We start from the raw sequence: 27334 nt of genomic DNA on the forward strand, positions 1-27334 counted from the left end.
ATGACCTATCCCCGGGAAAATTGGGACATTGCGGCTCTCATGTCGCAGCAACGATTTCTGAGGCAGCAGGAACAGCAAATGCGAGCAGAAGTATTGCGTCTTTCTAGGACGACTCCCTTTGCCCTTCCTCAGGACAGGCCACTGCCTCCTCCTCCCCCCCAGGAGCCTATCGAGCGGCGCGTTTGCCGTGCAGCGCCATGCTACCGTGGAGGTGAGGATGCCGAATTAGGCGCCTTTGAAGGGGGACCCGGCTGTTCGCGAAGTTCCTGGCGATACATTGAACGTCTGGAAGAAGGTGCGCCTGGCGGAATGGCAGCCGCAGTTTCGCGTAGACAGAACGAACTGCTGCAGCTGCAACGGGAACGGCAAGAGCAGATTCTGCGGCAGCAGCGCTTTTTTAGGCGGCCTGTGTCTTACGGGACCACCATGGAAGGTTTACATCAGAACGGACGCGAACTTAGTCCATATACCTTTGAGCTTTTTTCTCACGAGAGCATGCAAGGGCTGCCGAGGCCTCGTCGGTCCGCAACAGTGGCTATGAATTGTGGGGGGGAGGCGAAACAGTGGGTGTCACCTACGGAGAAACGGCAACTGGCGCGCATCAGCCCTTGCGCCCTGCCGGCCGCTGGGATGCCCAGCGGAAGAGGTAGACGGTCAGGTGAAGACTGGTGTCCAACCCGTCAGCGGCGCCAAGTCCTCCCGGGCTATGCACTTGAGGCCTCTCCTCCTCTTCTGCAAGCGAGCGATGCCTGGCCGTTACATGCCAATCCAAAAGATGCTTCGAGACAGGCTACTTCAAATCCCCTGCCATGTGGCTATGCAGGGGGTGGGGCTCAGGGCCCTGCAGGATGTTGCGTGCCGTCAACGCTGCCACCTGCTCTCCACCCCGAGCCCGAGAAATTCAGTTTGCTGAGCACGTTGCCGTCGCAGCTAGAAAACAGTTCTAAGGAAGTTCTCCCTGCAGGCCTGCCATCGCAACACCGGGGGCGCAACGGCAGCAATGCCTTTTACGGCACCACACTGCCTTGTTGCGGCGTGCATGCCAACCTCTCAGAACCACAAGTGGAGAATCAGACAACAAAATTCGAAGATCAGCGCAGAGGAGTTTTTTATTCCAAAAGACAACATCATGAATTAAATGCAGAAGTGCCAGCGGGAAAGCCGTCATCCCAGTTGGGCTGCGGGATTTGGGGTTTCCAGCAGTCGCTGCGAGCTCCGGATGAAGTCAAGACAAGTGTAGGCAGACAGGCAGTACATACAAGACCCTTGGCGGCCAGTAACAACGTGAGCACAACCTGCCACTTTGCTGGTACTGGTAGACCTGTGGCTGACGATGAGGAAACCCTCAAACAGCTAGGGGTAAGCTTCTCCCCCAGGGAGCTCTTGTTTTTTCGGAAGCAGCCGAATACAAGGGGAGCCCGGCAGAGGATGGTACCCAAAAAAAGAAGTCGCAGCTGCAAGCCCTCAGGAACGGAGAGAGTATCCACTGACTTGCCCCTTAAGCGCGGGGTCAGTGGGAGTGGTCTGCATATGTGCAAAGGTGTGGACGCCGTAATCCCTGCACCGAAGCCGGATATCTGGACGATTCCTTCTTGGATGCGGGCATATGGGGTGTCAGGCACCCCGGCTGCTCACCATGAATGGGTAGGGGGACAGCGTCAGTTTCCCCCTGCTAGCTTCTCAGCTGCTCTTCGATCACGACGACCCAAATTCTGTCCCGCTGACTCTCCAGAAGATCCTGTCGTCGGCAGGGATGATGACGAATGCGGTATGCCCTGTGGCTGCCGCTGCTGCCGCCTACGGGCAGCTCCAGTGCCTGAATCGGGCATCACATACTCTGATCGACAGTGCTGTTGCTGCCCCTGTTGCAGTTGGGCCCGCAATGAAGGTGGTAATCCCCACGTAGACTCAACGGGACTTGGTGGGGAGAGTGGAACTGGCCAAAAGGATGCGGGAACCGCTGGTGAGACAGGCAAATGCTCCCGCTGCGGCAAGCGGTCGGTGACTGCACCCATGGCAAGACATCAACAACAGCACGGTGCCCTGCCACGAGGGCTAGAAGACCGCACATATCTTGAACAGCCAGCTCCTCTTTGCTCAGCGTGTGCCGCCTATCTGGCGTGTGAGCGCGAGAGACAGCAGCCAGCGCTGCCAGTTCCAAGTACTGCATGCAGTCATGATATGCGGGATGCTTCCGTTATAAACGAGGACTCACCAAACGCCAACGAAAAGCATTCAGCCACTCAGGAGTGTGGACTCCGTTCAAACAAATTTGCGCATAATAAGGGCTCCTGTAAGGTGTCAACCGCCAAAACCGAACAAGAGGAACCTGGCGCAGCTCCCACAGCACCTAGAAACTGTAGGCAGATGTTGGGAGATACATCTAGCCAGAAGCGGAGAAGTGTTCAGGCAGAGATGAGGACGGATCAATATGTTCGGTTGCCTTTGGCAAGGCAGCTTTGCACTTCATCAAAGGGACCTCCTGAATCCAACAGTGTGTGGGAAAGTCCCCGCATCGTGGCGAAGATATGCCAATACCTTTCGTTGTCGAAGTTGCTGCTCGTTAGGCGTTGCAACAAGACGTTGTTGCAGGCAGCACAGTACCGCATGCGCTTTATCTTGTACAATTCCCTATTCGTGCTGATGCACCAAGACAACGGAGCATCTGCATCCCAGCTGGTGAAAATGGCAGGGCAGCACTGCCCCCTTTCACCAGATGCCCTCATTCAGCTGTTGGGGCTTCAGCCAAACGAAGTGGAAGACGTCCAGTGAGTCTTTAGGCCATTCGTCCGCTTGTTTTGGTGCCTCGAAAGCCTGAGCATAGTTGGAGCATCATTCCAACAGGACCCGATTTTCAGTTCATTCCAATTCTCACTTCGTATTAGAAGCACTGAAGCTGTTCTGTGATATTGCTGACATTTGCAGGGCCGGGAACTTGCCCCCTGCATACCCTCCCGAAGCTGCAACACCACGTATGCAAGATGTTGCAGCTGCCATCCTTAGGTCGCTGGCCGAGTTAGAGGAGTCGACGAAATCAAAAACTTCCCCTAAGCCCAAATTTTCTGGTAACCATCCAGCATCGTGCAGGAATCCAACGCAGCCATCTGAGCCTACCCCGACAACCTGGAAAAATGACACTTCGCCTGCAGAACGACGAAATGGGGTGCGGAAAACTGAGGCACAGCAGCAGATGCTCTTAGATGAGCACATGGAAAAGCAGCAGGCACAGGAAGAGGCTTACTTGGAGTTGCTGCAAGATCAAATAGATAGGCCTGTAAACTTCGCGTACGACGAAGCTGCAGGGCCAGTGGCTTCCTCTCATGTACTACCATATGAAAAGAGGTATAGCCCATTCCCCAAGGCGTGTAGCTGTTTTCCTGTTGCTTCGCAGTGTGTCGGTCTCGAATCTGTGGATTCATGCAGATGCAAACTACATGCCATGTACATATATAAACATGTATGTACGTTCACGCATATGTTTGTTTACTTATGCTGCTTCTAACGAACACTCAATTTCTTGTGCGTGCTGGAACTTGTAATGGCAGGCGTCACGCTGTCCTGTAATCCATGTCAATGGCCCCTGCATTGTCAGTTGCTGCAGTGCATAAGGTTTACATGGTTTACATTTGCTGACCTGGTTGTAAACGGCCTCACGTACGTCAACAATATTTGGCCTGTAGCTCGCGTTTATAGTTATATTCTTTGGTGTCCTTCTCAGCATCACCGGATCAGCCGAGCCCGCAACTTTCAGGAGAGTTCGGCATGCGTTCCTTAAACTCTGGAACTACGATGATGAGGCCTTTCGGTATGTTTCATGAGCGATCAGGTTGTCCAGCGCTTCTTTCAGAAGATATATTCTGTCACGTGCAATCCGTCGTCGTAAACCCAGCCGCCTGCTGGACGGCAACCCTAAGCAGGGTTCCGTGCAGCCTACCAAGCGCCGCTTGCCTTATCTATAGCGTCTGTAACTTCACAAGTTTGAACGTGAATTGTATTCAACGATGTTGCTGCGTTTGCAGGCAAGCCCTCGTTAGGGCAACCACTACTTCGTATCCAACGTGGCTCTTTGACGTTTCGGCTTTGTTACTCCGGGCTGTATTTCAGCTCTGTTGCAATTCACTTTCCGCACCACCACTCAAAGATTTAATCCCTTTGTTTTCCCCCAAACGCCGTCCACCCTCAAAGCCAGAGGTGCCATGCAGGTCGGACAGCTACTTGTGGGCCAAAATGGCTCGCATATCAGGTTATGCATTGCATCTGGTTACCGATCAAGCCTGGCCTCCCCTGAGGGATCCTGTGGTCAGACTAGTAGCTCAACCATTCATATCACCGGATGTGTTGACTAGAGGATCGGGTGTTGATGCCAACACACTTTATCATGCTGCAGTTGGGGGTGCAGGAGTAACTCCATTGGTACTCCGACCGACGGTGGTGGACTCATTAGAACTGAAAATGTCCAAGGTTTCCCCCGAGTTTATCGCAGAATTCCTGACTTATGGACGGCAGCAGCAACTTCTGCACTCCCCTGAATATCAACGTCCACCACGCGGGAGCATCCGTCAGTTCAAGGCCGCATCAGAGCTTATCTTGATGATGGACTTGTATGAGTGGCTGGCCTCGGTCTTGACTCACATGCAGAACACTGAAGTTTCCACCTTGATGCACGCAAATTCATCAACATTAGCAGGAGCCCCAGAGCGAAATCAAACCAAAGGAGAGATTCAAGGAGCAGGTACGCTTGGGCTCTGTTAATTGCTGGTGCCCGGCTTTTAAGGTAGTTTGTACACAATGGCGCGTGAATCTGTTCGTATGTCTAACGAATTGGATCTGCAGTTTTAGATATGCCCGAAGTTCCTGAAGCAATCCGTGTGGCATGGTGGCGCGCTCATACATTTGGAAGGCCTTCTTGGTTTGTTGGTTTGGAAGGCTGTTTGTTCATGATAACGATGACGGCATTAGAATTGCAGTTGACTGATATTCGGCCTGTGTTGGCCATTTCGTAAGCTTAATATCACGCATAAGGTGCCTTCTTTTCCGTTTGCCTATGTCGTCTGCAGGAACAAAGCCACCGCGACGGTTCCGGAGTCCAGCGAAGACAAGGACTCAATCACTATTGCCTCGAGAACCGTGTCGGGTGCGCTCTTCATCGCACGCCGTCGGTGATCTTTCCCGAGCATGTTCAGGAAAGATACAGAGAGGAGCTATTGGTCCGACGGATGTAAGGGCGACACCTCAATGACGCCTCCGACAGCTAGTGTACAATCCGCGCATTTTTGTGAGCTTACAGCATGGGACTGCGTTGCAGTGCTACTGGAAAGGGTGCCAAAGGATGGGAGAATTGGTTGATTGTGAGCCTGCGCAGGCAAGGGTTCTACGTGACCTCATCGAAGAACAAAGTGCCATTCTTCGCGAAGTGTGTAGCCTGCTTAAAGCAATCAAATCGAAAGGCCTCGGTGGGAACGGCTGAGTTGCATTCCCCTCGATCTGATGAACAGTTCGAAGTTCGAATATACAGACATCCTAAATTTTTTCGACACGACGATAATTTCGTTCTAAAACGCTGAATATGTATGGGATTTGGAGCGACCAATGGGTATTTAGTCCCCGGCGCCACGATTATACATGCATTACACACCCCTAATTCTAGTTCGCCCACCAGAAATATGAGGGGCTTTCTGGGTCTCAGCGTTTACTGCCTATGTTGTGCTGATATTTAAGTTTGCGTAGTTCATGGAAAATAATTACCTAACTCCACTTTACCTTGTATGGACTGTACACTCACATTCGAAAGAGGTAGCTGACAAAAATTCACTTTCCGTCATATACTGCATCTAGGACTATAGTGTTGGTCCCTTAGAGCCACATACTTTACATGGTTGTTTTGGGTAATTACTGCACTTCATGCACCACGTAGTTGTGGGATCGCGCAAGAGATGCGAACAAACTTTCATGGCTACAAAAACAGTTGATTGTAGCGGTAGGAACCTTTCTTAATGTCGAAATGCTCAGTTTAGCAACGAAAGCCCAGTAAATTCAGTTGTCCTTCGTGATGGGTTCAGCCATTACCTGTGGCCTAAAAACAGCTGGGTTGCAATAGGTAGTAGGACTATTCATGAGATGATTATACTTACAGCAGCGGGGGAACATCGTGCCTACGAATGTTGGCATAACGGCAGCATTCAAAACGTATTGAATGTAATGCACATGTATTAATACAAGCTAACAGCTTTGTCCAGAAAAGCGATCTCATGTATGGTCGAGGCGTTTTTAACGCATCAAGCGTGCAGTAGAAGGCTTCTACTCTGCACTTCTCTGGTAAGTTTAGCATATACTTTCGGAGAAATTTTGTTCTCTAGCGTTAGCCTCTTACCTCAAATATTCCTCCTATTTATTACTGTACGGCCTATTATAGCCTGCAACTGACGGATAAAATTGTAAACGATTCTGCATCTGGTCTCTTCTGGTTTCTAAATTGGCGCTCCCCAAGATGATGCCTTCCCCACTTGGGTTTTGTCGAGGAAAGTAGGGGTGCCCCTGAGTATCAACTGGGTGTCGTGGTATAATAGTCTTAAGCGTGCAAGCACATTTTGTAACTGCAGTAAAACGGATGGGTAGTAATGGTGGGGAGCTTGGCAACGACTGACGTTTGTGGCGTATATGAAATGTTTACATTAAAAGGACGACTTCCACAGCAGATCGGGCGACAATGATAGCTGTCAGGCTCGATATGCTTTTGTCATAGTGAGACGTCCACAGGTAAAATACCGAGATTGTGTTGTGCCAAACTGCCCCACACCCTTTTGTGGGAATCCTTTTTGGTGTATCTGTCCAGAGATTTGCACTAACATTTCCCTTTTTCCCCTGTAACAGTTCTCCCGGGCAATTATGTTAATTCTTGCACCTTTTTAATTCCTGTTTTTTGCCTCTTATGCTTGAAAAATTGCAGTTGGACACCAGCTGCTATACCACCGTCGCAGCTCTTGCTTCGTTTGGTAAGCCCCAGTGGACCACTGGACGCAACAAGAGTTTGAGCGTTGTATGCCATCCCCCACATCAAAGGCTCTAACAGTTCTAAAATGTAGAATAGTCATTTTCGGAAAGGATCCTGTGAAAACAGTGACATGCCCTTTGTTTTAAGAAGGGAGGAACACAACCCATTTGGCCCTCTCACACCTTTTAGCCCCGATAGCACACATTCGCTGTTTCTGCCCATCCATTGTCTTTGCTCCGTATAAGAACAGCATTCGTCTGGTTGATTTGACGGGAGAGTTATTATTGTCATGACGAGTGTAGGCAGCATGTCTGTGAGGTAATGAAGACCACGTGAGCGCTAGCCGCCAGAGTCTGGATGTGAGGAATTCCCAACTGCATGGAGCATACACCTCATGAATTTTGAGGGTTATGACTTTAGGCGTCGTGAGAAGGAGTTTGCCGTTTGTTGTGAAGGAGCGTGCGCCCGTCGATTGCAGCGGCTTCACCTTAGAGAGGTCTTATTTCCGGTGTTATCGCCGCATCTCCGCGAAGCAAAATAATCACAAGAAAGTTATTTCGGCTTCATCCACACTTTCAAATGTATGCTTATGCATCGATCTCTGGAAGTTGGCTTCTTCTCCGCAGAACTTGGAGAGGGATTCGGCCAAGACGCAGCCAACAGTACCCAGCGGATTTGGCAACTGCGACATTTATGAGGGGAAGGAGTGAATTGTAGTAAGGTAGTTTCTGAAAGCCTTGCAACCATTCTCAACAGAGAACAGTGGGAGTAGGCGGCTGCAGAGACCCACTTTTGCCCAGCAAAGGTTGGGCTGGAAGTCGCTTTTCCTCCATTGATGCAAGCCATAAGAAAAAACTGGCCACAGGTTGCGTCTCAGGGCGGTTTTCGCGTCTGTATAAGTTGAAGGATATTCCTAGTAGCCTGCTTCCGAGGTGGTGTTATCGGCGGGCAGTGGGTCTTCCCATCGTTTAGAAAATGGAACAGAAAAAGAGAACTGATGTAACAGATTTGAAGCACAGGCAAAAGGCCCCAAAACGAGTGCAAATGAAGTTGAATCAAAGGCTTCGGGCGTTGCTTGAACAGGAAGAGCACTGTAGAAAGAGAGCATTCTTGCAGCAAGAACTGTTTGAAACACAGAGGAGCAAGAAGCCGAATAAACGGGATTCGCGAGGTGTCCTCCTGCTCAATATTTTGCGCACCGAATCCAGGTCCCAAAATATTGGACAATTGGGGCAAGAACCACATGTGCAGCAAACCCTTCGCAGAAGTATCGGCCTCTTCAGTGGATCGTCATCTGCAAGTTTTGGCACGCTGAGTTTTGCACGAAAACCCAAACGTGAGCTGCTGGAGGCCGAACGACGGCCAGCGTTGAGCGTTCGTGGTGCAATTGAAAGAGGCTGCTGTTTGGTGAATGGAGAAGAACCAGTGCACCTCGATGCGTCAGCGGTATCCACCTCGAACTTGGATTCGCATGCACGTGGTGGAACCACGTGTGCGTGCAGGGTTAAGACGATTGTAATCAAATCCGAACTTGCTCCTTCTGCTACGTCTCCGAGGGAGTGCATTACGATTTCAGATAGCAGTGGCGATAGGAGCAGGTGCAGTTCACCAGCAGCTCATGTACCTCAGCGAGAAGATCTTGAGAAGGCACTGGGGGACATCTCTAGGTTGCCCAGGGAGACTGCAGATAATTCGTCGAGGGACCCACCAGCTTCGAGAAGACAAGACACTGCTTCCTGCAGGAGAGGCGGCAACAACGACGGAGCAGGTAGTCTATACGACGAGCTTGCCAGCATCGCCGGCGAGGAAGGGGGGGATGGCAAGCGAGGTGAAAGCACACCAGGGGGCCGCGCATGCTCTATGCCTACTGCCAGCACAGATACAGACGGTTTGGAGGACTTCTTCTTGTCAACTGGGCATCACACAGCCATGAGGGATGCACGTTGTGTCCGCCGTGTCGAAGATATGGCAACACCACAGACACGGGCGGAAGACGATTTACGGGGACTAAGTGCTGGGGATTGGCAGGAGCCGACGAACCAACGTGAAGATGGTTGCGCGGTTGGTGCAGATGGGAAAAGTGCTGATTCTGAAGGAAAACCATCAATCGTTTCGGGCTGGCCAGAATGCGTCGTGGAAATGCTGGGACCGGATGTGTTTAATGTGCTCAAGGAAGAACCGTGAGTGTGAAGTCCCCACTCCCGAAACAGCATCCTCTTTCCGGAGAAGGCCTTAGATGACAATCCGTTCTTTGCAATTCTGAACAGTTCTGCGGTCGTACATTTGTGTTTTCTTTTTTGTGCTCAGACAACTCGTGCATGCCACCAGCAAAACGTCGGGGATGTCTGTGTTTCATCACATGCTGCGACGCCCAAGCAGGGATGACGAGCAGGTGCTGGATCTGTTTAAATGTATATATGAGGACGAGCCTTTGAAAGAACGCGTTTCGTTACCTCCACTAACTGCCCTCAAGTGCGACAGGGGTCAGACTCTGGCATTCTATGCTGCTGCATATGGCCACCCCAAATGCCTGAAGTGGATTCTCGAACAAATAGGTACTCCTTATGCATTCTGCATTCCTGGGTGTGGCGCAACTCTGCCGTGCTACATAGTCGTGGCTGCGTCTTTTCATACTGGGCCTGATAGTAGCGCCCACGCTATGCAAGCGACGAGTAGACTGAGGCATGAAATGAGAGAGCACCCGCTGGGTCGTCAGGAATTTTAGAGTTAGCACACCCGACGTGTGACAACCTGTGTGGACAAGTCGAAATAGCTTCGCGTTTGGCAATATGCATTCCCTTGCAGGTGGAGCGAGCAGTCAAAGGCAGTTTCTTGAGATTCGAGACAGTGAGGGGGACACTCCGTTGCATTACGCGGTGAAGAATGGGCACGCGAGCGTCATTGAGATGCTTCTCAACATTGTTCCAGAGATGCTTAACAAGCAGAGAAGCAATGGCCAAACGCCGATCTTCGACTCACTTGAACGACCAGCAATCTTGCGTCTCCTTTTACGTCATGTGAGCGAATATATGCTGCACCTGTCGCCGGCGTATTCCTTTGATTCAACCCTTAAAGTACATATTAAGTCCGCATCACTTGCTTGCATTACACCTGGAACTGCGCTGTTGCGTTTCATGGCCTCAGGGTGCTGATTACCGCGTGAGATGCAGCCGGGGTTTGACACCCCTTGAAACAGCTACTGATGAACTGCGATGGAAACGCCTGTGCTCGAGCCGCAGCTGCAAAGCTCTGAAGAAGCGTTTGTCGTTTTCAGTGCACCTGCTGAAAAAAGCTGAGGGAGATGGGGGGAAGGGAGGTGTTGGTGACTGTACTAGACAACATCATGGCACTCTGAGTAATACAACTGGCAGTACTGCGAAGTCATCCGATCGGTCGAATTCTGTCGAACCATTCACGATGGTGGATCAGGCTGTTGATGATTGGGGGTCTCACCACGGTCGAAGCGGAGTCGTTGACCCCCATTTACACAAGCATTCGTAGACCATGATCACATCGAACACGCGGTAGCGGTCCCCTTTTGGCCTCAGCGGCTGGCTCTATTGACAGGAGGGGCAGCAGCAAAGCCACCGGAATCTCCAGTGACGGCGGTACACGAGGAACTGCTGGGCATGTGCTGTAGGCATTATAAATTCTGAAGGATTTACGGGAGTGCAATACATGACTGGGATGCAGCTTGAACACTGTTCGTGCCGCTGCCGTACTCGGAGGCAGCTGCCGGGAGCGCTGGATGCAAGTCCAGGCAGGAAGAAGCAGAGGTTGGCCGGCAAGAGTACTTCGTGTATTGCTGCAATAGAACGAATAGGAGAAAGCGTCAGAATAAGATCTTGTGCTCGCAGGCAGCAAATACTCTGTAGACTTGCGCCAGTCATCTACGATAGGCTATAGAGCGTCATCTGTAAGTTCACGAGCGTGAGTTTTCACGGAGGCACATTACTTTGCACGGCAGAACAATATCCTGGACGTAGCTGTCACTCGTCGGAGTGCATCAGTTTGGTGCAGTGACGTATTTTGCTGACCGCAGTAGGCAGAAGGATGTTGCAAGCTTAAAGACTCTTTCCCTGTCAAATTGAGATAGGCTGACTAGCTTTGCATGCATGCAAGTGGATAAATGCGCGTCAGTGCAGAAACACCAGCCATTCATCGTGGCATTGCGCCAGGATGCTGGCGAGTGGCATTTCATGACAACACTCGTAGAAATGATTTCCCGGGGCCCGGTATTTTCGCGGTGTGCAAAGTCTGGGCCAGCACGCTGTTCAGGGTCCGCAGGCAGTGGTAGATTGCACTGCGGCACTTGCTCGCTGCCGCCTGGAGATGCACTCATCATGCGGGCAAGGCGCACTCGTTTGCCCTAGTGTCACTCACTGATGCGTTATTTGAGCGACCTTCAAGCACTCAGTTAAACTCGGGGAAGCACCGGAGGTTCAGTGCTGTTAACTATGTGATGCATGCATTGCCGCCTTCGTGGCAGTGCAGAGAACTAGCAGTGTTTTGTAATTGAAAACATGCATCCGTGGCTCTGTACGCCATCCTGCGGTGGGACGCTAGACACAAACCACCACCCTCTATGCTTGACACATATGATGCATGGAAGGCTGCTGGCGGTCATACTTGCTGGTCTAGCTTTCTTCGTGCATGTGCGCATATCCTCGAGCATATTGAAAATGCTTGTTTCTTGGTATGCAGTTTCTTCTGCACGTAGATGGCCTCTATGACTCCAATGAGAGGACCCCACGCAGACAGACGCGTGCGTTGCAAGTGGACTAAGTACTTTGCACTCTCTGGCTTCAAGAATACCATGGTTTTTCCCAACGCGTAGGCGCCTGAAAAACCGCATTGAAATTCAAACTGCCGCAGATTGAGTATTCATAAATATAACACTATCTGTACGGTGACAGGTCAAGCTATACCAAAATGCAGTAGAGCGCACCGCTTTGGAGGTTTGCCGAAGCAATTATTGCCTCTGTAGCGGCTCGTTTGTCGGCCATACTTGCCGCAGTCAAGTCGATGAACTGGAACTGCTCCACAAATTCCTAGAAATTCGCATGACACATTGAAAGGGACCCACCCCTTGTCAGCCACCTCCTGGCGAGACAAGCGATGCAATTCATGCTACTGTTTCCACAAGAATGCGCATGTGTTGCGACACGTTCTCTCCAACACACCTGGAATTGCCGCCGATAAGAGTATCCAAGCTGACGAAGTTGCAGAGCTTCGATAATCGAGAGGGCATGCAATTGAATGAGCACTTTGCTTTGGACCCAAACCAAGGGCTTTTTCTCTTCGTTGGGCTTTACACACCTACGACGGCACGCCGATGAACGAAAACTCACAGAACACTTCATAACGTTGTGGTAACGCTTTACTGCACTAAGACCTTCTCTCCTGACGCACCCCTACAATGTGTTGTTGCACTCCCTTATGGTTTACTCTGCAGCTGCTAGTCACCTGATGAAGTGGGCTTCTGTTGACCCTATCAGTGACATTAGTTTGTTGAGCTGCGCTAGGAACTGTGACCCGATCAGAGATCCCTTCGCCATCTTTCCCCTTTCAACCTTCACACCTTCAAAAAGAGCCCGTACCACTGGGTTCCCCGAAGCCTGATCAACAAGAACGCCCAGTGACTGACCCAACACTCTAAATATCAGCATTTGCTAATAGTGACACAGACTGAGTAAGGGATTGCAAATGACCGGTATCTCATTTTCAAATGAGATGCCGGTAAGCAGCAGAAGGCTAGAATACGGCATCCGAATTTCCAATCCTCCACACGCTGGCTATGAGCCAGCAGGCACTTCTACGTGTGTTTTTTACACACCAAAACCACCGAACTGGGGTTTTGGTTTGGTGTACATGACTTTCGGTGCTAGCAGACCTGCACGACTTCGACCATCTCCGGCCGTAGAACGTCCTTATTCTTGAAAATGAACCCTTGTGCATTGTATTTGATTGTCCCTATTGACTGCTTCACCATAAAAGCGCTGTGAGAATCAAGTTTGGCAGGCACAAACTTTGAAGAAGATTTGAGCTTCGTACAGCAAGCGCTAACGAGCTTTTCGTCGCTGCCTCCTGCAAAGAAAGAAACGTTCCTCACCAGCTCAACAGTGGAGTGCGCAAGAGGAATCATTAACCAGCGTAGTTGAATAGCTTTGATCTCATTGGCGCTTACCAGGTGCCAAACACTGGTCTTCGAGGATGCTGAGGATGGAGTTACCCTTGTCAATCAACACGCTTATCACGTCGCTGTTGGTGGTGAACTCGATGTCTTTCGCTATAATTCCTTCGCTTTTGTAAAGAGCGCTCTCTCGAGCAAACACTACCTCGGTAAACGTGCTCTGAACGAAGCAGCACGCCGAAAATCAGAGTCGCAGTATGAAGTGATGCGCCTAAAAATGGAAAGTATGCTTATGACCAGACAGACTAGATTAGATTAGGGGATAGCTAAGGTTAATTATGCATGTTCCGTTTCTCTGCTTAAATCGGCATAACCCCATGGAACTATGCAACCTGCACACTGGCACTGACCTGAAGCATTTCGTTGGTAATGTTGATGAACAACTGTTCCAGAGAGTTGTTCTGGAAGACTTCGAAACCAAAAATATCCAGAAGCCCTAAAAACCCACCTCCAACAGTGGCCGCAACAAGGCATCCTTTACTTACGCTAAGGGGTGTAAGCAGCTCGAGGTATGATGAGAGGGAGCGACATGAAATGCATTCTTACCCATAAATGTTTGAAATCCTCCTGCTGGCTCTATAGTGGAGTTAAGCGCTTGAATGATCCATAGAAACAGCTTCTCGTACACCGCCTTCGCCAGAGAGCCACGCAACATGTCGGAGTCTTCAACTGTCCAGCGTCCTTCGATTTTGTTGTTTCCTGGGAACCGCATTTGAAGACAGAGGCACAAAGCTTCTAGTCAGGAACGAATATTGGCAATAAATGCATGGAGTATGCCGGCTCTTTCTGGCGACAAACAGCCCGCAAGCCCACTGCCCTCTTCTTTTTTGGAGTTCCCCAGAGAAAAACTCTGGTAAGCTGCGCGGGAATATTGCTTACCAGCATAAGTAACCTTTACGGTCAACTCCCTCATGATGCGCTCAGAATCCAGAAACAGGAGGTCACAGGCGTCCTTTAGCACGCGAGCACTTTCGCCAGCTATAACGGCAGCATTCTCCACTCCGCCTTCTTTCTTACCTGACGGACCAACGACAGCCAATACGACAACCCTTCTGTGACGCTGCTACCAGCAGAGATCAACACAGCAAGTAGCTGTAAGAAATTCAACCGTTGACCCACCACATGCCTGCTCCGCGACGCGTATCATATTAAAAACAGCAGTAGGGCAAACAACCCCACATAGAAGATGTGAACGACTAGCAGACTTACCGACTGTTGCCACGTTGCCAAGCAGCAAAACTCCTGACACCACGGACCATATAGTGTGACGCTGCTCCTCCTTCAAGCCCATGGACTCGAATGCCTTGACCACCGATTCAAATTCACTGAGATCGTCGACCCCTTCAAATTCACAGGGACAATGGATTGTGCAAGTTAAATGTCAGCAACACAGATCAGCGCCAGCATGTTTTAGGCCTGCGTATCCCCTCGTCGTCATATCAGCTCGAATAATCCGTACGACCAAGGGTGGTACCTGGCTTACCGGGCGCGTCTACGCAGTGTGGGTTGAGGAACTGGTACTTGCTACAGTCTAGCAGCTTGTACCGTTCTTTCATTTGCGGGGAGCTTCCTTTGAGCATTTGGTAAAAGATGTGGTACGAACGCTCGTTCCGGTCCTAACAACATTTTGACGAACAATCACGCTCCGGAGAAGTTCACAGCTGCTCAAAATCAAAACTTCATGCTTCCGGAGAGTTGCAGAGCAGTTGTTTCCTACAAGCAAGAAAGGCGGAAAGTGCTGCTGCATACTTCCTTACTTGGGTAAGGATTCGGCTTTTCTCCAACAGAAACGCGAGAACGGAGCCGTGGCGAATGCCTCCTCCTTTGGCCACATCCAGCTGCATGAAGCGCCCGAACCTACTGCTGTTGTTGTTGCGGACCGTCTTCGCATTGCCGAAAGCCTGGCCAATTCAAAACGCACAACACACAGAAGAAAACGACCGAGACATTTACATTACAATTACATTAAGGACTCTAAGCAGGAAACAGCATTGGCGCTCTGCTTTTCTGCATGCACCATATGTAACACCTCTCATCGGTTCAAAAGAAAATGAGGGCCGACCTCAAGCACAGGATTTGCCGCCATAATAGCCTGCTGGATCCGCGCATCCAAATTTCCCGACCGGGCGCTGGCGAAGTACTTCATCAATTGCTTGGTTGTTTCTGTTTTCCCGGCTCCAGACTCTCCTGATACGACAATTGTTTGGCTTTTCTTCACCCCGTGTAGATTCTCCACTGCGCGTCTTGATACCTGAAATATGTGCGGCGGCAGTTTGTCGCAATCGGCTGCATCACGGTATTGGGCAATAACTTCCGCTGTCCCGTTACCCAGATCCTGAAAAGGATTAATGGCAACAATTAGGGGCTCAACTGCTGTATACATTGCCTTGTTCATGTAGCGAACTCGCAAGAAATCCAAGACACACGGGATGTTCTGATGAGGGATAGTTCCAATGTCGTTGTACGCCATGGGGTCCAAGTTTGTATTTGCATTGAACACTTGGTTGACCGATGCCTCAAAAACCTGCAGCAGCGCAGAAGAAACACAAAAATGGCAATACCTGAGCCTTCTTAAGAACGTACTGGAAGGGAAGTCATTCGCCCTGCTCCGTCGGAACAGCAACTGCGGGCTCAGGGGATTTTAGGGGTCCTCAGAGGCTCCAGGAGAACCCTGAAGGCACTAGAGGCAACGGACGATGTGACGTAAGTGGACCACGAGTTCTGAAGGCACACCTCATCGCTGGGAGGCACCTTCTGCTTCAACAATAGTTTTGTGGCAGTCGATGATGGCTCAACGGAGCAGAGAGCAAACATCAGATCCGGATCGCTTTTGACTGCTGGGGCATTCATTGCCCACACTTCCACTTTGGGAATTGCAACGTCATTTTGCATAAATACCACCTGTACGCAGCCATAAGTACCAGCAGATCGAGCTGGAGCTGAACAACGTCTTTTGGTGTACGACTGGATGCTGGAATAGCCTGAATCTCGGGCGCTGGACCCGAGCAGAAACAGGGGTACCTCGTAACCCTCCCCTTCCTACTCCCCAGTACGGCAATATGCCTAAGCGTGTTGTTGGAGTCAAAAACGTGGCAGAAACTACGTAAAAACTCACTGCAGAACCCTTTTTAACCAGCGAGGCCGCCGTTTTGGCCTCGGACTCCACCTTGTCTGTCATCCTGTGTCGAGCGGTCGGAAGCGCTCAATACTTTGCCGTTCGATGGGGGCAGCCAAACTGCGATATGGCGACGTCTTCTATGAGAGCAAAAACCACAAGTCGCTGGTTACTACGTGTGCGAGTGACAGAGATCTCGAAGCGGCCCTGCGGTGCCAATCGCTAAGGCGTAGCGCCTCTGAGAAGACTGCATCTGATGAATTGACAAACTGACAGGGCAGCAGACTCTGGTAGTTTGTATTTAACGAAGGGGCTGTTGTTTGTGAGCCAACTCACCGACAGCCCCAGCCGAAGAGGCCCTCGCTAATCCTGGAGAATGCACGGGTGTGCTCGCTTCGTGTGTATTGAGCAACTTCAGGAATCCACTCAGCCGCTGTAGGATGAACACATTGCAGTTTCTGGGTAAAACAGTTGTCGCCTTCATGCACTGCGAATGAAGTTCGTAATGCAATATCAGCCCCACGGTGGTCCTTTCGTCTGGCAGAATTCCTGTACCGTCGTGCCAGAGGGAGAGGTGGCTGCAAACGCCTTCCTAAAAGTTTACACAATAGCTCCTAATTGACTAAAACAACTAAAAGGGCAAATCAGCTCCCAAGAGCGCGTGCAACTGCAGTTTGGGGCGGCAGACCGGTGGGCCACATCGACGGTTGTCCCAGCCGCTGACGGTTATGAACGCCGATGGAACTGTGTAATAAAACGCCTAATATACAGAATTTATATCATCATTCGGCATTTAGTTTGGAAAAATTACTCGGGATTAGAGAAAAGTTGTTTAGTTCTGCACTTTCGTGTACGCCCAGTGGAACCAACTCTTTAGCAACCAGCTCATTGAGAAGGCTAGTGCAGATCCCCTGTCATGATTTCCACAAATCTGTTCAAGCCCCACCATCCCGTATATCTAGTCAACATCAAGCTCTCTATAAAGGACTCATGTGCTAGTCTCACCAAAGATCCAGCTAGCTAGCTGCTCATCGCAAGACTGCGCTTTCACATAACTGACTCCGTCGTTTCAGAAACACATCAGCTTAACAGATGAGCCCCCCAAAAGATTTTACATTCATCTTTGGGGCCTTAGGAAGCACGTCACTTGGTTTGTAGGCTTCTGATTTTACCTACCAGTGGAGCGTGAAGGGCTGTTTCGTCGAAACACCGGTGCTTCCCAGTTGCACAACAAAAACCCGAGAAGAGAGAATCCGCAACGTTCACTGATCATGTTCTCAGCTGTGTAGATCCGTTTTCAGGATGGATCCGCCACCAGGATGAACCTTTGGTCCATTGTTGTTGGTGTTCTGAGCGGTACAATGTGCTCGTAAACAGAGTATGGCAATTAAAGTAGGAATACACTACAGTACGGATACAGTACAGAGCCTTACTTGAACCTGTCGCCTATTTGATAAAACTCGATTAGGCTTGCGCTGCCCCAGCTCACTGTAAAAATTCGGATGACTAACAAGAAACAGCTTTGATTCGTCCGTATCCATTAGCAGTGAGACAGCTTTCATGAATAGGGGAGAACCAAAGCTGTTTCTTGTCTCAGTATGGCAAACTGATCTCAAGTTCACTTCAGCGGGAAGCCACTAGAATCCCGCACTTCATACAGTTGACGTTGTGGAAATTTGAAAGAAGGACCAGCTATATTTCGCGTTGAGACTCCTTTGTCTCATATCCGCATTAGGCAACTTACCCCATCGAGCAACTCCCAAGCCGGTGGAGACTGCGATGGTGTTTGCCCAACTTTTCCAAACTCTTTGGAAGTCTCGTGCCTCACCCTTATGCAGCATATTGCATACCCACGCCAAGTAGCAGCAGCCGACTTTGTGCAATGCTATTCCTGTATGATGAGGTGCTGAACACTTTGTTCGTCTCCATTATGACAGATGCTCCCACCTATCCCGTTAGCAGAATTTCTCTTCATTCAGCGTTCCGATCACTGCACGGAGCCCAATAGACCGATTAGGTCCGCTGCCACACCAATTCCGCAACTAAAATCGCCGGCCTCATCCCAGGAAAGTAGCGAGTCACAGCCGAGTCAAAATACTTGAGATAAGTGTTTCTAACAAGCAGTTTTAAACCCAGCCTTTAGGGGTCCTGGTCCCTGCAGAGCGGAGCCCTGGGGTTGACAATCCTGTGGCGACGACGCAGCCTATCACGAGTTCCAGCGCCTCTTGTTGCATCTCCGGATGGAAGGCAACTCCAGAAGAAACCGGCTTTGGTGCATGCACCAATTCTGTACGCATAAACTCTTCGGATGCAAATGTAACAGTGGTTGTGGTGTATGCCTCCGCTCTGTAAAAGTACCTCCCGTAACTCCCTAGTTTCGAAGAGTCCTGGGCTCAGTGTCCCAAGCTCCTGGAACTAGGTAAGTTGAGGCGGCCTGTCGTGAGTTGCGACGCTCCTGGCTGCTGCTCGTGCTGCAAGACAGCCTCACAAGCAAGCAGAAGCACGTATTCCACTGCATGCACGAGCCCAGTAGAGCGATTCTGGATACTTCTGCTTGCGTGCACCGTGCCTACGTGAATGCTGATTGCCAACTAAGACAAAGTGTGTGTTCATGCAACAACTGGCGATAGACTATGATGCTCCAGGACCCACGCCCAAGTGGCTGCGCGCGCTTGACTAGTAGGGACGGATAGGGGTTAATACGGCGACTTCAGACGGAGTACGCTAATATGAAAGCAAGCAGAAGCCTTCAACAGCTATCTGCGGGGTTCATACAAACAGTCACGAATGCTTTCTGGAGCATGCTTGTAGGGCTATCTTGCACCTTTCGTTGCAGCAGGGTGAGTTGCGACCCATGGCCGGCCCCGTCCTCTTCTGCAGCTCCAGGAGCTTGAACATCTGCTCTCAGGATGTCTGTTGACTGGGAAGAGAGGTCACTTGGCTTCAAGTGACTCTCACCCGGACCCAGCTGTAGCTCCATCGTTTCTCACAATAGGCATCGGGCAAGATCCAAGACCCTGCATTGCATCAACCCTATACGGAACTGTTTAACACCTACTCGGCCCTCAGCAGCCAACTTGTGCACAAGGTGACAAGCATATAATATCAGCTTGAGACAACGGGTTGCGGAGGGCTAAGAGAACCCCCCAAATGGCGACGCTCAGCAGGTTGCGTTCGAAGCCAAGCTTGCTGAATCTGCAGATAATCTAATTGCCCTTCGTTCGGATGAGGAATCCTTCTATTGGTCCGGAACGTCGAAAGGAAGTGGTTTGTTAGGAGTCACGGCAGCAATGCACAGCAGTCGCGTTTTCAAATCGAGCCCACCGTAAGCGCCAATAGCGCAAATTCACCCCGGGCTAATTACCCAAATCAGTTGGGAAATTCCATAATTCCTTCTAATAAATTCAAGTAATGAACAGATGCGGGCATATTTGCCTGTATATCTGACCATTATACGCAGCATAGTGAACTCCAGCCACCAGCCAGTGCTACACGCAGCCCCTCTGCGCTGCCGCCAGCGGCTGCACAGGCGTCCCCACGTTTCGTGAGCTGTTGCACTGATAACGTTGCTGCTTGTCTATCATCCATGTTGTTTATGCTCTAATTAGGGAGAAGTGTGGCAAAGAGGATTTGCCTTTCGAGTTCAGCTTTCGGTTCTAGCCGCCCCCTCTCCTTCACGCGCTTTCGAAAATGGTATGCGGCGCATACGTAGCGTCCATTGTAACACGCCGCATCGGGTTGCTTGTGGGCCCCTTTTCTGATCGTCTTTTCCGGAATGGATTAAATTGTTGCATTGTGTACCAACCGACGTGTCTTTGGGGGAGTTCCTGATGCATGGATATGTCGCTGTCATCATTCAGTAACTTGTGGGGGGCGTCTTTTCGCCGGTGCATTCATTGTTAGGGGGACGCTGCAGCTTCTTTTGTGGGTAAAAAGGCCAAGTGATGGCCCCCCTACGACAATGCCGCGCAGCACGATGGGGCAAAGCGGTTGAGTTTGCCACAGGCCTGTGGGGCCTCGGCAGCCGGCAAACGGTGGCTGGGGGTATCTCATTGGCGAGGGGGGGAAGGTTCTGTCTCCCTTGACGATGGCCTGTGCAAATTTTCATGGGTTTCTAAAGGCTTTTGGTGTGTCTGGAGATAATGTAGCCATTGGATTCGGCGGTGATGGTATGCGTCTTCGTGTGTGATGTACGCTTCAGGTGAATTTTTCAGTGGATCAGATGCGCGAGATTATGGGCAATCCTAAGAATATTAGGAATATGTCTGTTATTGCCCATGTCGACCACGGAAAGAGTACTCTGACGGATTCCTTAGTGTGCAAGGCCGGTATCATTTCCGAAAAGGCGTCGGGCACTGCTCGTTTCACCGATACCCGCGCAGACGAGCAGGAACGTTGCATTACCATTAAAAGTACTGGTATTTCCTTGTATTTTAAGCAAGACTTGGATGATGGAAAGGGAGAACAGGAGTTCCTGATCAACCTTATCGACTCTCCAGGACACGTTGACTTCAGTTCTGAGGTCACGGCCGCGCTTCGTGTTACTGATGGTGCCCTTGTCGTCGTGGATTCTGTCGATGGAGTTTGCGTGCAAACAAAGACTGTCCTGCGCCAGGCGCTTCAGGAGAGAATTAGGCCTGTTCTGCACGTGAACAAGGTCGATCGTGCGCTGCTCGAGTTACAGATGGAACCCGAGGAGATCTACCTGACTTTTGAACGTAACGTCGAAAACGTTAATGTTATCATTTCGACATGCAGTGATGAGAATGTCGGGGACATGCAGGTGTTCCCCGAAAAAGGAACAGTCTCCTTCGGCTCTGGCCTACACGGGTGGGCATTCACCATTGAGAAGTTCGCAAAGCTATATGCAGCGAAGTTTGACGTGCCCAAGGAAAAGATGATGCAGCGACTGTGGGGCAACAACTTCTACAACGCGAAGGAGAAGAAATGGACTAGGACACAGACAGAAGGCTCTCAGCGCGCCTTCTGCCAATTCATCATGGACCCTATTTGCAAACTTTTCAGCACCATCATGAACGACCAGAAGGACAAATACGAGAAAATGCTGACAACTCTTGGGATTGAGTTGAAGGTTCGTTCCATTCCAGTGTGTTGATTGTGAAGCTCAAGTGTCTGAGGAGTAGCTATAGTGGTGCTGAATCATGGTTGGCTTTATGTGTATTCGCAGGGTGATGACAAGGACCTGAGTGGCAAGGCCCTGCTGAAGCGCGTCATGCAGTTGTGGCTGCCGGCTGGTGACTGCCTGCTGGAGATGATTGTCCGTCATCTGCCTTCTCCGTGGGAGGCCCAGAAGTACCGTGTGGACACACTTTATGAGGGACCTAAGGACGACGAGGCCGCCAACGGCATTCGCAACTGTGACCCCAACGCTCCGCTGATGATGTATGTCAGCAAAATGGTGCCGACATCAGATAAAGGGAGGTTCTACGCATTCGGTCGTGTGTTCTCTGGCACTGTCGCCACTGGCCAGAAGGTGCGCATTCAGGGCCCGTACTACGTTCCTGGGGAGAAGACCGACTTGACTATCAAAACCATCCAGCGTACTGTCATCATGATGGGCAAGTATGTTGAACAGGTGCAGGATGTACCTTGCGGAAACACATGCTGCCTTGTCGGTGTCGACAAGTTCTTGCTGAAGTCTGGCACCCTTACTACGTACGACCAAGCCCACAACATTGCCGATATGAAATACTCCGTCTCTCCCGTTGTCCGTGTCGCCGTCAAGCCGAAGGATATGAAGGAACTTCCAAAACTTGTGGAGGGTTTGAAGCGCTTGTCGAAGTCTGACCCTCTGGTCGTCTGTACAACCGAAGAAAGCGGTGAGCACATCATTGCCGGGTGCGGCGAGCTGCACGTGGAGATTTGCCTTAAAGATCTCAAAGAGGAATACGCCCAGATCGACATCATTGTGTCGGATCCCGTTGTTTCGTACCGTGAGACGGTCACCGCTCCCTCGTCCATGACGTGCCTGTCCAAGTCGCCCAACAAACACAACAGGCTGTATATGACGGCAGAACCTCTTCCAGAGGGACTCCCCGAGGCCATTGAGTCCGGCAAGATCAGCTCAAAGGACGGTCCCAAGGAACGTGCCAACGAGTTGAGCGAGAAATTCGACTTCGACAAGAACCATGCGATGAAGATTTGGTGCTTTGGACCCGAAACGTCCGGTCCAAATATTCTGGTCGATATGACGGTTGGTGTTCAGTACCTCAACGAAATCAAGGACCACTGCAACTCTGCTTTCCAGTGGGCAAGCAAGGAGGGTGTGCTGTGTGAGGAGAACATGCGTGGCATCCGGTTCAACCTGACCGATGTCACCATGCATGCGGATGCCATTCACAGAGGTGCTGGCCAGATCATGCCTACGTGCCGCCGTGTCTTGTACGCTGCACAACTGGTCTCGCAACCTCGTCTTCAGGAGCCGATGTTCTTGGTGGACATCTCTGTGCCCCGCGATTCTATGGAAGGCATTGATACGGTTCTGTTCATGCGTCGTGGACACGTGTTCGAGGAGGACAGCAAACCTGGCAACCCTCTTGTGGTTCTCCGTGCATACCTACCTGTCGCGGAGTCCTTTGGTTTCACAACGGCCCTGCGTGCTGCAACTTCAGGGCAGGCGTTCCCTCAGTGTGTGTTCGACCACTGGAGCTGCCTCAACGGCGACCCTCTTGAGAAGGGCAGCAAGATGGAGACCCTGGTACAGAGCATCCGTACCAGGAAGCACTTGAAACCCGAAATCCCCCCTCTCGACCACTACTACGACAAGCTGTAAATGCGCACATGTTTAGGAGAGACTGCTGATTGGGCTAGGGAAGTGTCTCGGCCTGCATTATTGTGGACCGTATCGCATTACAACCGCTAATGTGAACACTGGGCACAGTTCCGCTTTAGGAATTCGCTGTATGAGCAAAATTTCTCGCCATGTTGTGCTAGGGGCGATATGCTTCGTGCTGCGGTGATGCAGCGCGAAAGACTTCCATTGTTTCCCGGAAATTCATATTTGCTTTTCACAGCTGCGGGTCGCCCGTATTACTTGCAAGGCACGGGCGTGCAGTCTGTCAGCTGCCCGGCTAGTCAAGTCCAAGTTTAGCTGGTAGGAGTTGAGGCAGTTCTACATGCCAAAAGGGCTCTAGGTATTGAAGTGCAGTTGCGCTAAATATCTGCACTCGGGAGCTGCCGGGGCTTTTGGGTGGCCAGGCAAAGATGGGTTCCAACTGCAACTTTGCACATTTTCGGTTTCTGTCGAGCTAAGTAGTGGATAGGAACCACGTTGAACGACACGGTCAGTGCGGCATCACATGATCAAGCACATGCCGCCTCTCTGCCCCTGCACGGCACAAGCATACAACAGCATCAAAATCATGTGCCGCATGTTCGTTTTTGAAGCAGCTTACCTTACTGCCAGTATGCTTTTACAGTGGTAGCCATGTTCCGTGGGAGGATATACACACCTGACGATCCTTGTGAACTCCTGCTGGCCGCCAGCAAGCATAGACATCGCATTCACAACCTTCAACTGGTGGAGGTCCTACTGGAGATGCGCGCGTGGCAGCATCTGAAATGGAGGATTGTGTACACTGCATGAGATTATTGGCTTGCCCGTAAGTAGGACGTGCGGTAGGAAGTGTGTAATCTGCAAAAGGTCGTGAATATATTGAGTAATGGGAGGTTTAGGCTTTAGTACTCTCTGCTGTGTCACATTCCTACCTGAAGAGTACGGAAGCATGGAGCTCACCAGAGTTTTTGGTAGACTCCGAATGCCACTTCATCCCCTTCGAAGCGCTGGACGACAGCTTCTTAAACAGGGAATTCCTCTTCCGTTCGCCTCTGGTGGAGAGGAGCACCTCACAGTTGTGATCCTCCTTCAGTCGGTGTTTGATGCACACATCCACCTGACAATTCGGACATTTAATAGATGAAATCGGGGTAAGTCGCTGCAACAGACACACAAAACATACGCAAATGAAGCTGATCGAACCACCAGAGTGGGTCAGCGGCACCTCTGTAAGATTGTGTAAAACAATCGAGTGTGCAGACGTTCTCTATGTCGTTTAATAAATACTTATTAGGAATGCCCTCAGCTTTTCTTGGCTTACTTCTCTGCACCCTTTCACTGGGCAACGCTTCCCCTTCCTCATCTGTTCCCTAGGACCCCGCAACTCAGGCCTGCATTGCGCACGGTGGCGTCTTGATGCCTCTTCTTCTGTTTCTAATTCTTGCTGCGGCGGAGGAAAATGGCGTAGAAACGCAGCAAGTGCAGTTTGCCCAAGCACTACAGTGAAGATATGGGCCTCATTACAGCTAGTACGTAAGAAGCAGGCTGCACTGTGACTGGCTACATATACATTCCGCTGGCCTGTATATGCTCACCAGACTGATGACTTCCAGACAGTCTTGGCAGACGTACACTCGCCGGTCTCCTGCATTCTTCCTTGGACATGAGTGGCCATCTGGTAAGTAGTGTTCCAAGCAGAACTGTCCAACAACCGTAGGAACAACTGGGGAGCTACTTAGTTGGTTCAGAGTCAAACCCCAAGCACTAAGACGTGCAGTGCAGCTGGACTAGTGTCTACAAGACAGTTTCCTTGGAGATGCAGGATTGCAGAAAATGCAACTTATGCTGATGCATCGCTTACCACTTTGCCGCACTTGTTGCAGGTGAATGGGAGGAAGTCACGCTGCCTGCACAGTGAGTTGCTGCACGTCAATCCTTTGTCGGAGAGCACAGCCATGTTCAGATTCTGAAAGCCATGCACCCAATACGGGAATATTCAATGGGACGGGGCAGAGTCAGCCACGAGCCACCTATCCCCGCACTGAAGGGCTGTTCTTCTAATAGCCCTAATGCCGGCAGCTACTTCTTCTGGGACCAGCCACAACGTTTCTGTGTTCTTTTATCTTGAATAGGAATTTGGTATTAAAATGCGTATTTTGCAGATGAGAATGTTTAGCTCCCCCGACTCAATGCAGCAGAGCCTGTTTGCTCACCCGATTAGATGGTCTGCGCCACTTCCTGAGAGCATCTTCTTATGCAAATTAGAGTCAGCTCCACAAGACTACGAATACCATTTGGTAAAAATTTGAAGGGTTGAGATCGCTGGAGTGTGAGAATCGGAATGGCCGCTGATTGCTTGGCTCATAGTCCATGGCAGACTTTGCCGACCACAATATGAGAGAATGTGCGTTTAAAAAGTAGTTTGCATAACGGCCTCACGTTTCTGGCAGGTTTACTCAAAGCAGCAGCACACATGGTACCACACCCCAGGAGCCCATCAAGCATGCAAGGCACACCGAGTAGTCAGTCGTTAGCATCCGATCCACGTCTGACTACTTTACTGTACCACAAGACTCAACAAAATCCTCCCAACATGGCGAAAGTCACATTCTTTGAGCAGGATGAAAGATTAATTCAACAAGTTCAATGAAATGCTGCTACTGTATGCTAGGCGTGGGACAGAAACAAACGGAATCCGGCGTTGAGCTGTCGTTGCTTGAACCGACACGATGCAAAACAAGCACTGCGGTGCGTCGCCAGAATCCTCAAAACTGTAGTCCGTGCCGCACAAATTGCAGACTGTTTGTCGCTGCCTTTGAGCTGCTGCTATTTTGTGTTGGAAGGAATTTCCGCAGAACCCGTCTTCTGCTTTGACCTACTGCATTCGCCTGCAGCGGTACAGAGTACACAGCATTATTTAAGCGCTCGTAACACCGACGGTACCACAGTAACTGCTGCTAAACTGGATTGGCAGGTTACTGTGGGACCAATTACACTGAATTCACTATTTGTGCTGCACAGAATGCTACCTTTCTGGCACGTCAGCGTGCGTCTTCTGCAGTGCACGTACACTGGACGCGTGCTGCAGCTTCCGCAAGGCTGCTTCGCCTTCATAAGAAGTCGTCACTCCAATTCTCATAAAGATTTTGCACTCCCGCTCGTCGGCCTGGTTAGCATTTGAACACATATAGCTTGCAGCCTGCCCTTGAAATTCGTGGCCCATCCGAAGGTGGCTCACTCCAATTTGTGTCCTTGAAGATGCACTTTTCACTTCTTTTCTGCATTTTTTCGATTGTACTGGGCATGCATCATCTGCTTTGTGGTGGGGAACCGCGACTGCAATCTGAACTCAATCGAATAACATGCCCCAACCACACACACTTGGTACGTTGAAATGGCTCTGTTGGGGTGAAAGCTCATGCTAGCTGCCAGTGATTGCAGTCTTGTGCCGGCGAAAACGTGTGTCTTCACCCCTGCAACCGGTAAGTGGCAGATTGTCCAGAATTGTTTTCATGAAAGATAGGGTCGTTCTCTCCAGTCACTTCTTGCCGACACAACGGCCAACATTTTTCTATGAAAATGCTCCGTCAGATCCTGGTAGGTACACTTCAGTACTGCTGTGCGGACTCGTTCTTATGGGGTTCAAACAGAGGCCAAGCTTTGGATAGAAGTCGTCCCATCATCGGAGGCGAAGCAGCTCTACTTCAACCAAGTATCTTCAGCAGAACCACTGTATAAGCACACACTTACAGCTGGAAGCTCTGGCAGAATTGAATTGGGCCCCATCCCTGAGCCAGGTTCGTACGTTGACAAACGCTCATCATTGTAATCCTTGCAGCCACTTGCTTGGCTTACAGGCTCCTACAATATCATTATGTTCCAGGTTAGAAACACTTTCCCAAGCCACTCACTGTTGTACCTGTATTTCAACGATGTGCAGGACAAGAGGACTTTCGATGGGCTCCTCAGTGTTGAGAAATTCTGCATAAGCAAATTTTGAAAATGCGATGGTGGAGGGTCAAATGGGTCACTCCGTGTAACATCAGTTGCTGCGCAAAAGCAGACAGATGAGAGACTCATTTGCTGGACCACCAAATGCACAACCGCCGCTTCACCATACCCAGAAATTATACAGCTACAGTGAACGACAAGCACCTGGAATCTACCGAAGCCTCTTTCTCTCTCTCTGTCTGTCTCCGTGATATATATATATGTATATATATATATATATATATATAT

The 27334-nt window shown here is 50.4% G+C and overlaps 5 protein-coding genes across 5 annotated transcripts; 3 read left to right on the forward strand and 2 right to left on the reverse strand.

The window, feature by feature from the left end:
* EMWEY_00014730 (hypothetical protein, conserved) lies at positions 1-5379 on the forward strand (the record flags this gene model as incomplete). The annotated part of the gene is made up of 7 exons (XM_013477316.1): positions 1-2768; positions 2926-3342; positions 3719-3805; positions 4305-4732; positions 4927-4999; positions 5058-5134; positions 5363-5379. The coding sequence occupies 7 exons, from the start codon at positions 1-3 to the stop codon at positions 5377-5379; spliced, it is 3867 nt and encodes a 1288-aa protein (XP_013332770.1).
* Positions 5380-7966: 2587 nt separating this feature from the next.
* On the forward strand, positions 7967-10492 carry EMWEY_00014740 (hypothetical protein, conserved; the record flags this gene model as incomplete). The annotated part of the gene is made up of 4 exons (XM_013477317.1): positions 7967-9171; positions 9299-9546; positions 9797-10008; positions 10136-10492. 4 exons carry the CDS (start codon positions 7967-7969, stop codon positions 10490-10492), a joined length of 2022 nt encoding a protein of 673 aa, XP_013332771.1.
* Positions 10493-11614: 1122 nt separating this feature from the next.
* EMWEY_00014750 (hypothetical protein) lies at positions 11615-16362 on the reverse strand (the record flags this gene model as incomplete). Its single annotated transcript, XM_013477318.1, has 15 exons — positions 11615-11832; positions 11940-12042; positions 12175-12310; positions 12458-12609; positions 12885-13078; positions 13179-13344; positions 13535-13620; positions 13731-13883; positions 14064-14201; positions 14394-14525; positions 14668-14800; positions 14942-15085; positions 15247-15708; positions 15918-16085; positions 16300-16362. The coding sequence occupies 15 exons, from the start codon at positions 16360-16362 to the stop codon at positions 11615-11617; spliced, it is 2448 nt and encodes an 815-aa protein (XP_013332772.1).
* A 3627-nt stretch (positions 16363-19989) lies between these two features.
* EMWEY_00014760 (elongation factor 2, putative) lies at positions 19990-23092 on the forward strand (the record flags this gene model as incomplete). The annotated part of the gene is made up of 3 exons (XM_013477319.1): positions 19990-19992; positions 20501-21391; positions 21488-23092. The coding sequence occupies 3 exons, from the start codon at positions 19990-19992 to the stop codon at positions 23090-23092; spliced, it is 2499 nt and encodes an 832-aa protein (XP_013332773.1).
* A 511-nt stretch (positions 23093-23603) lies between these two features.
* EMWEY_00014770 (AN1-like Zinc finger-containing protein, putative) lies at positions 23604-25052 on the reverse strand (the record flags this gene model as incomplete). The annotated part of the gene is made up of 4 exons (XM_013477320.1): positions 23604-23647; positions 24056-24254; positions 24691-24795; positions 24957-25052. 4 exons carry the CDS (start codon positions 25050-25052, stop codon positions 23604-23606), a joined length of 444 nt encoding a protein of 147 aa, XP_013332774.1.
* Positions 25053-27334: the final 2282 nt, after the last annotated feature.

This window comes from Eimeria maxima, genomic scaffold, assembly GCF_000499605.1.
Source record: "Eimeria maxima Weybridge genomic scaffold, Emw_scaff115, whole genome shotgun sequence".
NCBI classification, from domain to species: domain Eukaryota; phylum Apicomplexa; class Conoidasida; order Eucoccidiorida; family Eimeriidae; genus Eimeria; species Eimeria maxima.